Genomic DNA, 14,539 nt, shown 5'->3' with positions numbered 1-14,539 from the left:
TATAGCTGGAATACTGTTGAGTGCGGTGTTAAACACAAAACATAAAACCAGAATAGTAGTTCGGTAATTACTGACACAATATAAACTAAATTTTATGACAGATTATGCTATAGGACGAATGTCTACTCATATTATATCAATACATAGCGTGTACGTTGTGTCTTTTAATCAACAGAATATACAGGTTGTTTATTGAACATCAGGGCGTAATTATGATTGTATGTTTAACACATAGGAATAATGCTGTGTTATGGCTGCTAATGTTTCTTTCGATGGATAATTGGCAGTGGATTATATGAAACGTGTGTAAGAATGTATGCCGTTCAAAATTCAACACTTAGACACCAACTATTTCTTATGCTTAAGTCAGCTAATGTCTAGCTTTCTCGCGTGCCATATAAAAGCTGAATAAATGCGGAACCAGATGCTGTAGTGTGTGTCTTGAGGCATTATTTCTATCAGTAATAAAGCTAGCTTTTTAATATCTGTGTGAGTACGGGTTTACGCAGCTTTTAGCAATATTCACAGCGGGGGATACCAGAAATGAGATTCACACAATGTCCCCATGAGGGGAATCGAACCCGTGTCTTCGGCGTGACGAGCGAACGCTTTAAGCACCAAGCTATCTCATCGCCCTCGTTTAATGGTAGATTGATCTGGATGAGAAAACGTTAGTATAGGATTAAGTGATATTACAATGACCTATTTCAGACTTGCAAGGACTGCCCCCTGACTCGAGCCTTCTCCACCCTTAAGTATACTGAACAAAAGAAGTTTATTTAAGAATATTTTGGGAGATATTTATTGCAGTAGACTGAGCACACAATTTCATGAAAATATCCCCAAAAATATTCTTGTCCCCTAACTTTTATTTCAGTATGTGTTATCAATACTTTCATTTTCACACTCCACTTTAAACATGAATATCAACCAAGCTATTTTGTATTATTACAATTCAGATATAACCTTAAATATTATAAGCATGAGCATGTGCGAAATGTTATTTTGTAACCTACACATGATTACATGACATTACATTGTGTACTTCAAAACTATATTAATGATTCCGCAGTAAAGCGATAATATGGATGGTAATTGCATGAGATCAATTTCTTCATTTCATGTATGATGTATATGTGTAGGACCTGGGAATTGATATCTTAGATGCTTGCTTAACTCAGTATGTACGTGCACTCGATACGGGAATGTTTCCTTATTATTTAGAAAATAACATGTAATTAGTGGAACAGACAAATTCAATGTCAAGTACAGTGTCTTACATTGGCAACATTTATTTACATTTGATACAATTGTTTTTATTTATTAATAAAACACTTAATTCCATTAAAAACATTTTTACAATTAAAAAGTTTCAAATTTACATTCAAAAAACAACTACGACCTTTGACATTTATTTTTATCTTATTTTTTCCCCATTTTTTATATATGGATACATTTTGGTTGTTCGTGACATGATATCAAAGAAATTGACCTCTTTGAACCATAACACAGTTCCTTAAGTACACTTAGTCCCGATAGTGTAGTGGATAGAACGTCTGCCCGGAGAGCGGAAGGTCGTTGGTTCGATCCACGGTACATTAAATTCGGACGCTAATCATAGGTTGCAGACGTGCCCAAAGGACGCAACTTTGCACAGCATATTCTGCGTGACGTCATATAGCTGGAGACCGCCTCCGTGGTCTACTGGTAGAGCGTCCGCCCGGAGAGCGGTGGGTCCAAAGTTTGATCCCCGCCCGCGTCATACCAAAAGACGTTAAAATATGGTACTTGTTGTTACCCTGCCTGGCGCTCGGCATGAGTGGGTTAAAACAAGGAATGGTCGGCTGGGAGTCAGTATACTGTGTCTGCGTGGGGTATTCATGTTGAACTGTGGCCTTATCTCTTGGCGGGATCATCCACACACCCACGCACGCGCGCGTTAAGTTTGTTCTCTGCAACATATCAAAATTCATACTAGAAATAAGAATGCGTACAATGAAACATCGATGTCACGACCCTCGTTGATACACAATCCACAAGCCAGCATATTACTGTAGCAACGTGGAGATATAATTACATGGATACCGCTTCCTATCCTTGATTCGTTAAACTAGAAACAGTTCTGTCCGGATTAACAGGGGTTGAATACAGTCGATCATACCCAATGGTACAATCAAGTATGAAAGTTCAACCTGACTTCCATAGTTCCGTTTATCATTTCCTAGCATGCCAAATATCTACATTTTAAGTTCCGACTTGTAATGTACCTTGTTCAAAAACAATGAACCGTTGCTCAAATTCAATTCATATTGACATTATGTTAAATTAGTAGAACAAAAAAGTGCATCCCAACTACTAATTATTACTTCTCAATGGTCGAATGATCCACTATATGTCTTCGTACAGATCCAAATACAACGAGAAACAGATAAAAGTGTCGCATCAACATTCAATCTGAAGAGACCGCCTCCGTGGTCTAGTGGTAGAGCGTCCGCCCGGAGAGCGGAACGTCCGGGGTTCGCTATCCAGCCGCGTCATACCAAAAGACGTAAAGATGGTACTTGATGTTACCTTGTCTGGCGCTCGGCATAAAGGGGCTAAAACAGGGACTGGACGGCTCGGAGTCAATATACTGTGTCTGAGTGGGGTATTCATGTTAAACTGCGGCATGGCATCCCAGTGTGCTAGCACTATAAATCGGCATCAGTTTGGACTAGTACAAGCAGCCACACACACACACATGTGCATGCACGTCGCTATATAAGTGCAATAATCTTGGACGCGACGTTAAACCCCATTTCACCTCACCTCACTTTCATTCTGAAGACCTGACACCACAGGCATATCGCTTCCGTTAAAAATAACTATACATGTACATTTCCACATTTTCCACATTTCCACAATTAAACGAGGTCATGCGTTGTGAAGTAATATCAAAATAATGTGGCTGTTATTTCAACATATGACCTTTCTATTCGTTTTGTTCCGTCAGGAGTGTTGATGATCTGTGGATTATGTCCCAACAGGTGAATTATTTACATTAACCTGATTACATTACGTTTCTTCGTCTGTGACGCAGTCACTCACTCCCCAAGGACCTGCACAGTGTGCCCGCTACGTAGAAGACGAACTGATTCTTATATTGGTGTTTCTTTGCTCATAGATACTAACCGTTGATAGTGCTTATGCCATCTTGGTTTATGTCAGTTGGTGCCCTTCTCCTTGCATGGGTATGTTACAGGCATATATTTATCTATATACGTTTTTTCGATCAAAACAGAAATCTCTAACCAACAGAATCAATTGAAAGTATTTTTGTATGATAATATTACAGTTTCATATCACGCAACAAAAATGACATGTATGACTCCATTGCAGCTTGGGTTTTTTAAATAACCCTCTTGATTGATTCAAGTGTCCATTATAAATTATAAATATGTATGTTTATTAAATAGAGTGATATCATCAGTAACTGTATTGCGAAAACTACATTAAAATAGTAAGTATAAAATGGGTAAAGAATAAATTTAATCTGATGAACTAACGACACCTTGTCAAAAGTCCAATATATCTGTTGTACTGGCTGAATGAAAATAGTTAAACGCTTTTTGTTGTAGTTTCCTAGTGAATGGAATAATGCACATAGTTGATAACGGATAAAAGTTTATATATGCCAAGATGTAGACCAAGCACTTTTTCTTATACACCTTTCATATTTTAAGCATGTGCATCGACACATATACCACTACAAGTATTATCAGAATCAATACTGCATAGATGGGTCAACTAGTTGACAAACGAGGGTTTCGAAATACAAGGATTTCCGAATCCTTTAAAATTGGAATGAAATGATAATAAATGTATGTAAAATTTGGAAGCCTTTTAAAAGAATAAATCTTTCCTACAAGATCGTCATTCAAAAAGAAGGGTAACAAACTGACGTTGATCTGAATGTTTGATAATAAATGTAGTCTGTGCCAATTTGTAGGACACTATCAATGCATCTTTTACCTTTACGATAACAGTTTTCGTTGGTGTAAGAAAACAACAATATGTAATAAATAATTAACAAGATGTGACATGAACATCTGTGACAATCTGTCTTTACCGGGCTAGTGTCTGTTCTGTGTTGATTAAGTGTAGCTATAGGTGCATTGATCTCACCCTTCTTCCAGCTCTGATTTAGCTTGTAGAACCCTCTTAGATAACTCTACTATGCCCGTACCGAGTTGCTGAGCACTAATTTTTTTGTTGCAGCTGGCAAATGTCAAACGTTGCGTAAGTAATGGGAGATCGCCCAGGGCCGGCAGTTTTGTGTTGACCACGCCCCTTTGTGTCTGACACGCTACTGTGTAGTTAAACCTGTCTCTGTCACTCATTTCATCTTGTCATTCACCATTGTGCACGTCGTCATGCTTTGGTTACTCCCTGTGTTGGTTCAACTATTGAAATTGCCGGAACATTTAGTTGCATTTTGTATGCAGGAAATTGTGAAAAAAATGTGTCACCTGGTTACAAGGTTTCACGCAAAGGAGTTTCAACTTGCATAAATAAGATTTTGCGCTTTTTAAAGGATACTTTGTGAATGGGCCATGGATGATACTTGAGCAGCCCCGCTTTAGCAAACTATGGGTATTTCGATTAGAATAATCTTCAGGGTAAATAGTTGTATTTTGAAAGTCGAGCCGTCATTCAGCAAACATGCTGCAAACGTGTATGCATGGTATGTAGCATAAAAGGCCACACAAATGTACTTGCACCAAATACACATGCACATCTATGCACCCATCCTCGGTGCATTCGACAGTGTATCAGTCCTAACTTGAAAATATACGTACTCACTTTAGATGCATATATTCCGAGTATATATATGGGTATATTCCGATACATTTACATACATATGCACAAGCGATTTGATGCATTCTCTTGTATGCTCACGAACATGTGTACATTTAACATGCATCATATAAACATGTACACCTTAAAAACACTCACGCACCAGGTGTGTGTCTTTACATATGCATGCATCATACATGCATCTTACACTATTGCATGTAATATATGTGTACCCGCATGTTTGTATCATAGTTACATTTCACATGCGAACAATCACCTTATACACACCTTGCAAACATAAATGCATCTGATAGTGCATCTTACACATAAATCTGAATCATGTTATGAATCATGTGTGCATATAACACATAAATATGCATCACACATATACCTTCCAATTACATATTAACCATACACCATCTTACACGCATGCACGAATCATGTGTGCATATTACACATAAATATGCATCACACATATACCTTCCACTTACATATTAACCATACACCATCTTACAGGCATGCACGAATCATATATGTGCATATTACACATAAAAATGCATCACACATATACCTTCCACTTACATATTAACCATATACCGCTTTACACGCATGCACGAATCATGTGTGCATATTACACATAAATATGCATCCCACATATACCTTCCACTTACATATTAACCATATACCATCTTACATGCATGCACGAATCATGTGTGCATATTACACATAAATATGCATCCCACATATACCTTCCACTTACATTTTAACCATATACCATCTTACACACATGCACGAATCATGTGTGCATATTACACATAAATATGCATCCCACGTGTACCTTCCACTTACCCATATCATCTTACACACATGCACGCATCATATGTGCATCTTACCCACACGTGCATTATATATACACTCTGCACACACTTTGCACGCACCACCTCACGTACACTGCCTCTTGTGGGGATTCCTGATTAGAAAATGCCCCCAGAAACCATAAGAGGCGACAAAAAAGATCTGAGATCAGGCTTGATGGCTTGGTTGTTTGTTATCTGGATGTTTGTTCAGCTCGGGGGCACAGCTGGCCCAGTCGTCTTAGGCGAAAGGATTCACTGTGCAGAGTTGCGTCCCTTTAGAACGCCAGAAACCTATGATTGTGGGTTCGAATCCCGGATCGTCAGCACCATACCCGTGCTCGTGGGTTTCACCGAAGTGGTAAACGTCTGAGACCTGCATCATATCGGGCTTTCCTCCCACATTAAGCTGACACGCCGTGATATAACTGGAAAAATGTTTGAGCGGCGTTGAACCCAACTCACTCACTCATTCTTCGCAGCTCGACAGCGTGGGACGTCGCTCACAATATTTAATTACAGGCCGACGTCATAAAGCTGGAATATAGTGACATTAAAAAAGAAACACAAAACAAAACAAGATCAGTTTCATCATATCTACACCTTAAGCATAAATGCGCTATATAAACTTCTTAAAGGCATACATGCATGGTATATACACCTTATCAATGCTCACACGCAATACACTCACTCACACGCATACATGTTTTATATATGCATTTTACACATATCATGCCCCATGCATGCATCTGCACGTATTCCCGCTATGTGCATGTATGGTGCATGTATATGTATACGCTAGCTGTGTGCATGTATTTGCTTCTGAGCTTCATAGGAAGGTCACACGCAACATGCTTTCTGTCACTATGATCGCATGATTGAACGCATAGAAACAGGTAATACTTGCACTATACAAAGGTACAGGTATCTGGTTTGTTTACGATGTGCAATAGAGTATAAATAGAGGCGTATGTAGCCACATATACTACTCTATTGACGATAAGGACAATCTGAATTCGTTTTATATTACTATATTTAATCTATCATGACATTAAATATTGTAATATGAACGAAATGGGTGATTCTTAACTTCTTGTGAGTAGTTTATGTTATTCAGATGAGGATATCTTCTCTTTAAGATGGAATACTCAGATGAAAGTTAAGGCCTTGGGAATTTCCGTATTTAATTCAATTCATGTGCCTCCCTTTGTTTCAACGCTCCACCTCTAAAATAACGTGCTGCTACGTTAGTGCATTTTCAGTTTCGCCCGTCCAATCTTCCAAGCTGCCAACATGTATGTGTCAAATAACTCCACGATCTGTCAGCCTTGCCAAAAGAGACTTGCAGATTAATTAAAACGCGGCAGACTGAACATGCTTCAGCAGAAATTTCTTATGATTATGGAAATGTTTTTTTCGCTTATATTTTCATTGGTCTGAAAGTACTGTCGTATATATCTGATCTAAAGATCGAGGATTGTATCCTCTTGTAAATAGTCTAACCTTTACGCTTTCCTTGTGATGTTTTATAACACAGCACGAATATCATCCACTTCTAGAAAGTCTTGGCAGCCGCAACGATATTACCAGCACATTGTATATGACAATTCTGTATTTCTTTGCTGAAATAAAATTCCCTTTTAAAAACAAATTATGTAACTGATGGAACTGTTGACATTCAAGGACACAGGGTGTAAAGCTTTTATCGTGATAATGTTTAAGCAACCATCCTCACCTTATACAACGTTCGAAACAACGTTCGAAAGCTCATACATTTAGAATATCCAAACATGAGCCCCTCAAACAAAACTACATGTTTAGATTCTTGTCATAAAGTGTCTTCTAAGTGACATTTTAATGTAGATATAATCTGATATCCATAGCTATACTTGCATTAATACTGGTAATTTGAATACCTATCTACCCACCTATAAACACTGCTCCCTTATAGTAGAGTGTAGTTAGAGCCTGACATATGTCCTAATCAGGTTACGGAGACGCACTGAAGGTGAGAACGCACTGCCCATACAGTTTTACAGTCTAAAATTTCTCCAAGTAGAACACAAAAGATCATTTTACCACAAGTAATGACATTTCCAAACGCATCACGTCAAGTTTCGCGAGCAACTCATTAGAACCTGTATTCACTGACATTTCATCGACATATTTGGTTGATATTCCCTGCTAAAGTGTTTATTTATCTAAAACAGAAGGCAGCACAGGCCGAAGACGTATTGTTCTTGTTTTTTGTCATTTTTTGTCAAACCATCAACTAAACAACTTGCAGTCCAATAGTCTGAGACAGTAAACATACAGTAAACTACGTTTATAACGAACACGCTTATAACGAACTGACGGATATAACGAACTTATTTTTGGTCCCGGTTATTTGATGTAATTATGCTGTATATGTGCTTACAACGAACTACGGTTATTACGAACTAACAATAGTTGTCCCTTTGAGTTCGTTATAACCGTAGTTTACTGTGTGTGAATATCTTTCCTAATTGTCGCCTATCTTACGTCATATCTAATTCTAAATATATAGTTACTTTATTGACGGAATACGTAGTATATACTAATGCAAACGGCTTACCCGATAAGGTCAATTGTGACTCATTTCCATTCCAAATTCCAAATGGAAAAACTTGTTATTAAGGTGACTGTCAATTAATAATGTTTTGTTTTCAATTTAAAATGTCGTCTAGCAACATCAGTCACATCTGTATAGCTATGATGTGCCAAAATCACTGAAATGTACACAGTTGACGTAATTTATTGATAGCAACAATCCAGCTCACATCTAGAGGACTTTATAGTGCTTCTTCTCAAAACCAACTGGTTGTCTTGTCTATCTGTTCACATAGTGTATAAATATAACGAAAACCGTATCCCTCGTCCTTTTGGACACATTTTACCTACTCTTCTGTCATACCTGAAATATGTCAAAGTGTGCAAATGTTTAAACGGAATAAGGATAGATACAAGACACAGCATTATTGTCATTAACTTTCGAAACAAAAATTACGACTCTTGACATTTGGCATTTGTGGCTGGGTAAGAAGGACTCTCATCACTCCTCGTCATCGCAAGAAGGAGCAGCATGCTTATTAGATGTGTGTTTGTGGGCAGAGATGTATGGTGCATGTTCTGGTATGGCTGTAGTTTGTATGATCGATATCCAATCAGCATGGTAAAAGAAATGTATTGGGTGTTCATTATTTAGTACTTGAATTCGAACTATTGATGCCAATGTATTCTTGAAAGAAGTCAGTTCGATGTTGTTGTGTTGGTTGTATTGGTGGTAATGGTGATTGAGTGGTCTGTTATACACGTCGGTGTTGTCAATGGTAACGTGCATGATTGTTTTCCTTCATCCTGGTTATGAACTCAACTTCAGAATTTATCGTAGGAAGACAACTCTTTTCTATCGTAATCAATTACTGACACACATAATAGTACACGCTCACTCCTGCCTGTCCACTAAGGAATTTCTACGCTGCATCCTATAGTCAAAATGGTCATATCAATGGATTAACATTTTGCAGATTGTTCCACAAAAATATGATTACTGCTATTATCATGGCTAAGATAGGCTAGGGAACTCACATAAAAGGGAGTGATTTGATTTGACTCTGCTTCGAACACGGTATGTCATCTTGATGTGACAGGACAAGCCGAAGTGATGTATTTCTTAGACGTTTACCTCTTTCGTGAAACCCACGAGCATGGCGCTGACAATCCTAGATATGTAATACTCACGCAGGGAGTTGCAAATTACAGAAAGTATAACAGACACATCAAGCATTTTCCTAATGAAGAGTATGATACATGTACGTACGTGTGCATTATTGGCATTAATTCTGCATAAAGGGAAACAGTTTTTGAGGATATCTGCAAAATGTTAGTCCCTTACATTACCTGACATATAGGAGGCACTAAGGACAAGTCTAACAGTGCAGATCCAAATGTTGAAGATTTTTATGTACAATAAATACTTCTATTAAAGAGTCGTATTCCATGGCCTTCCATTTATTTACAGTGGAGCTTGAGTCCCTCTCGTTGAGACCAGCTGTTACATCTTGCATTATGTCATGTATGTTTACTTAAACGTGTTGCTCATAACACTGACTTTTGGTTGTTTCTTTATGTTTTCAGATATGTTTTTGTTATCGTGAGTTACCTCATTGGAGTCTTTATATTCGCTACAATCGTAGGTGAGTCTGGTGTCTGCCAAGGCAACAATGTGTTTACTCTGTCTATGGTTCATTTATATTAGCTTAACGCCGCTTTGAACAGTATTCCAGGTATATCACAGCGTGCATCTGATATAAATGTCATTTCCAAGCTGATTAAGTATGGAGAGACAGTTTTTGTCTGGTTGGTTTTCTGTTTCTTGTTCTGTATCTGTATCTGATGACGATTGGTAATGTCATCAGAACTCTCGAAACATGTTCATCTCTGAGAAACTGCACCGTGTCACATATAGTTTACACAAAGCAAGACTACTACAGTTACTGAGAATAATGTAGGCGTGTGTTTTTGTGTGTGCGTGCGTGCGTGCGTGTGTTTGTACATCTTCTGTAACTTAATAATTTTCTTAATTTCAGGACAGGTCGGCAATGTGATAACAAACAGAAATGCCAGCAGACAGGAATTTGAGAGATTGCTGGTAAGTACTGGAACTTTCCGACATTCCATTGCTCATCAACACTGTCTTCCATTGTTTCCTCAGTTTCTTGGTTAGTTTGATTTATCCAATATTCATGACAATATGGAAAGGAGAAATGAGCCAATACCTTTTGGGAAAACATTGTGATTTGTTTTGGTCAAAAGCTTTATATGAGAATAGGTTATACATTAATTTACCAACTGTAACGTAGACAGGCTTTTGACATTGCCTGTGACAATCGGCTGATGGGATGGGTTTTCTCGCACAGCCAGACCCTGATCATTTCATTTCTCATTTATACAAGCACTAGTACGCTGATTCTTAATTGGATGATTGGATACCCGCTGTGTACCTACACGTTAGTTCGACCTAAATCTGACAAAATGAATGGTACCTCCATCAAACCATTAGACCCACTAACCAAACTATTCAAGTCTACTGGATTATTCAATAGCTATTTCCAGTCATTTGCCCGGCGTTGGAACACTATAGGAGCAGTTGCTGTCGTTACGGAAACGAGACCAAGGTCTGTCGGTCTGCCTGGACGCTGTCAGTTTGGATCCCACCATGATGAATGGCCTCCTATCCAGCGAATACATCCCTGTATCGAGTTGTCTTTGCGCAATCACATGGAACCCGCATTGTCAATATGAAAGCTCTTGAAGGGAGAGGAAATTTAATCAAAGGTTTTCTCGCGATGATGAGCTCTGTCGACCTGCCGACCTTCCAACCAGTTGTTAGTCAGCGTGTAACGCTGTTGAAAACGTTTATCAATAAAGGTTGTGCATACAAGGGTTTCTCGTGCCTTATTCGCGATATTTCCCTTTGTACGAATTGACCTAAACAGCCACTCGGGATCGTGTGCATTGACTGAATATACTCCAATAATTAGGTAGATGCTTTCGTCGATAATGATGGCTTTGAAGCTCAGCTTTCCACGGCGAATGTCAATACTGGTTTATTATGATGTATATCCTTGATTCCTTCATAATAGTCACAGTGTTGTTGGTAGCTCAGTAATTAAGGAGTTCAAGCGTTATATGAACAGTACGAGCTTGATTCCATAATGCGCACGTTTTATCATTACCAAGGTTCTCGGCTAACATTTGTACACGACAGACTTAAGCAAAGTAAATTGTGTTTGCAAGTGAACATGGTCTTGCAATTCTACTGTATATAAGGGGTGATGGAATGCACATCAATTTCACTTTGTAGATTTGTCCTTTATGAAAAGATTCGGGGACCAGGGTCTTCTTGTGTTGTGAGCAAAGTTAGCGTCAATCCATCTCTGACGTCTATACCGCAGATATGGTAGGCAACCAATCGATCTCCATTGGACTAACACCCAGGAACTAATATTTCAGCTCATGTCTTTAGCCAGGATCTGTCACAGCTCACAAAGAGTCAGCCTAGATGATTAACCGGACTTGAGACTGCTACCTGAACCTACTAATTGCAACGTTTGATAGCTATTCGGTCTCAGAAACTTTATCTGATTAAGTGTAATTGGCCGTACTAATGAATTAGAAATCGTTTGACACGCTTTGCTTACGGGTTGACATCGTATTATGTTTATATCTGTCAGACTGCTTGGAAAAAGCCACAGATAGTTTCAGAGTTCGGTTTGATAGAGACGAAAAGAGAATTCAATGGTAATGAGTTTTTGTATTGTGCGAGCTGTCTTCACACGATGTAAATCGGGTCGTCTATTTATAGTAAATTAAACGTGGTATTTTTAATCATTTTTCCTTTCCCCGATAAAATTCTCGTTACGAAATGCATGTTACATCTGAGTTATTTAAAAAGTTAATACTGAGCGGTTTTTAAGGCGAGCATATGGAAATATGTTTTACATCTGCATTATACTATGAATATTCGCACACTCTGACCATTTTTTAATTGAGTTTTGTCTGTATTTTCAGGATGGCGCTAAACTGTATATGCAAACTCATAACGTACCTCCAGACCTGCAGAAACGCGTTCAACGCTGGTACGACTATGTGTGGTCCAGGTGCGTACCCTGACTTGTTAGAGTGAGTTAGGTTTAACGCCTGTTTGAACAGTATTCCAGTTGTTTCACTTAATCTTATTCTTGAAAATATTTTTTATGTCATTTTACCCGTTTTCTTGGCCCCCGCCGTGATATTGCTGGAATATGGCTAAAAGCGGCGTAAAACCACACTCACTCACTCACTCACTCATATATTTGTATATTGGTCAGTTTTATAAGCTAATAATCGCAATATGGCTGCAATATTGCCGATGCGATGTCAAATTTTAACTCACTCACCCAATTTTAAGCTAATAGAAGTGAGTGAGTTGGGTTTAACGACGCTCTGGCCATATTCCAGTTATATCACTGGATATATATATATATATATATCACTATTATGTCAAATTAATATGGGAGGACAGTCCGAAGTGATGCAGGTCTTTGACGTTTACCACTTGGGTGAATCCCACAGCTAGCCCAGTCGCACTTCGCTGTGCACAGGTGCGTCCCTTTGGCACACCAGAAACCTTGGTGGATTCGAATCCCGGTGCACAGCTGCGTCCCTTTGGCACACCAGAAACCTTGGTGGGTTCGAATCCCGGTGACGTTTCTAGGTTCGTCAGCTCCATACCCGTGCTCGTGGGCGTCATTGAAGTGGTAGACATCTGAGGCCTATATTACTTCGGGCTTTCCCCTCACATCAAGGTGACACGTAATGCTATTCAATGCGGCGTTAAACCAGATTTACTCACTCACTTGTTTTATATACATGTAATTGCATAGGTAGTCATTGTCATCGGTCATATAATTAGACATACAACCAGTCATAGAATCAGACACACAATCAGACACACATACATACAATCAGACACACATACCCGGAATCGGTCATACAATTTGACACACACTCAGACATACAATCAGACACACAGACATTCAATCAGACACACAACCAGACACTTAATCAGACAAACAGACCTTCAATCAGACACACAACCAGACACACAGACATTCAATCAGACACACAACCAGACACTTAATCAGACCCACAGACATTCAATCAGACACACAACCAGACACACAGACATTCAATCAGACACACAACCAGACACATAATCAGACACACAGACATTCAATCAGACACACAACCAGACACATAATCAGATACACAGACTTTCAATCAGACACACAACCAGACACATAATCAGACATACAGACATTCAATCAGACACACAACCAGACACATAATCAGATACACAGACTTTCAATCAGACACACAACCAGACACACAGACATTCAATCAGACACACAATCAGACACACAATCAGACACACAACCAGACACTTAATCAGACACACAGACATTCAATCAGACATACAACCAGACACACAGACATTCAATCAGACACACAACCAGACACATAATCAGACACACAGACATTCAATCAGACACACAACCAGACACATAATCAGATACACAGACTTTCAATCAGACACACAACCAGACACATAATCAGACATACAGACATTCAATCAGACACACAACCAGACACATAATCAGATACACAGACTTTCAATCAGACACACAACCAGACACACAGACATTCAATCAGACACACAATCAGACACACAATCAGACACACAACCAGACACTTAATCAGACACACAGACATTCAATCAGACATACAACCAGACACACAGACATTCAATCAGACACACAACCAGACACATAATCAGACACACAGACATTCAATCAGACACACAACCAGACACATAATCAGATACACAGACTTTCAATCAGACACACAACCAGACACATAATCAGACATACAGACATTCAATCAGACACACAACCAGACACATAATCAGATACACAGACTTTCAATCAGACACACAACCAGACACACAGACATTCAATCAGACACACAATCAGACACACAATCAGACACACAACCAGACACTTAATCAGACACACAGACATTCAATCAGACATACAACCAGACACACAGACATTCAATCAGACACACAACCAGTGACATAATCAGACACACAGACATTCAATCAGACACACAATCAGACACATAATCAGACACACAGACATTCAATCAGACACACAACCAGACACACAGACATTCAATCAGACACACAATCAGACACACAACCAGACACACAGACATTCAATCAG

The 14,539-nt window shown here is 38.8% G+C and overlaps 1 protein-coding gene across 8 annotated transcripts in view; it reads left to right on the top strand.

The window, feature by feature from the left end:
- The window catches only part of LOC139456240 (cyclic nucleotide-gated channel alpha-2-like), a 126,837-nt gene that overhangs the window by 98,923 nt on the left and 13,375 nt on the right, over positions 1–14,539 (top strand). For 7 of the 8 annotated variants that reach the window (XM_071237853.1, XM_071237846.1, XM_071237847.1 and 4 more), the window contains 4 exons: positions 4,258–4,278; positions 9,849–9,907; positions 10,301–10,362; positions 12,285–12,373. In XM_071237853.1, the coding sequence (XP_071093954.1) occupies positions 4,258–4,278; positions 9,849–9,907; positions 10,301–10,362; positions 12,285–12,373 (231 nt within the window). The remainder of the gene's footprint in view (positions 1–4,257; positions 4,279–9,848; positions 9,908–10,300; positions 10,363–12,284; positions 12,374–14,539) is intronic. The other variant, XM_071237851.1, reaches the window with a different exon arrangement.

The sequence above is a fragment of the Haliotis cracherodii genome, unplaced genomic scaffold, assembly GCF_022045235.1.
Source record: "Haliotis cracherodii isolate W230 unplaced genomic scaffold, xgHalCrac1.p SCAF_11, whole genome shotgun sequence".
NCBI lineage: Eukaryota > Metazoa > Mollusca > Gastropoda > Lepetellida > Haliotidae > Haliotis > Haliotis cracherodii.
This window is presented reverse-complemented; position numbering and strand designations above follow the sequence as displayed.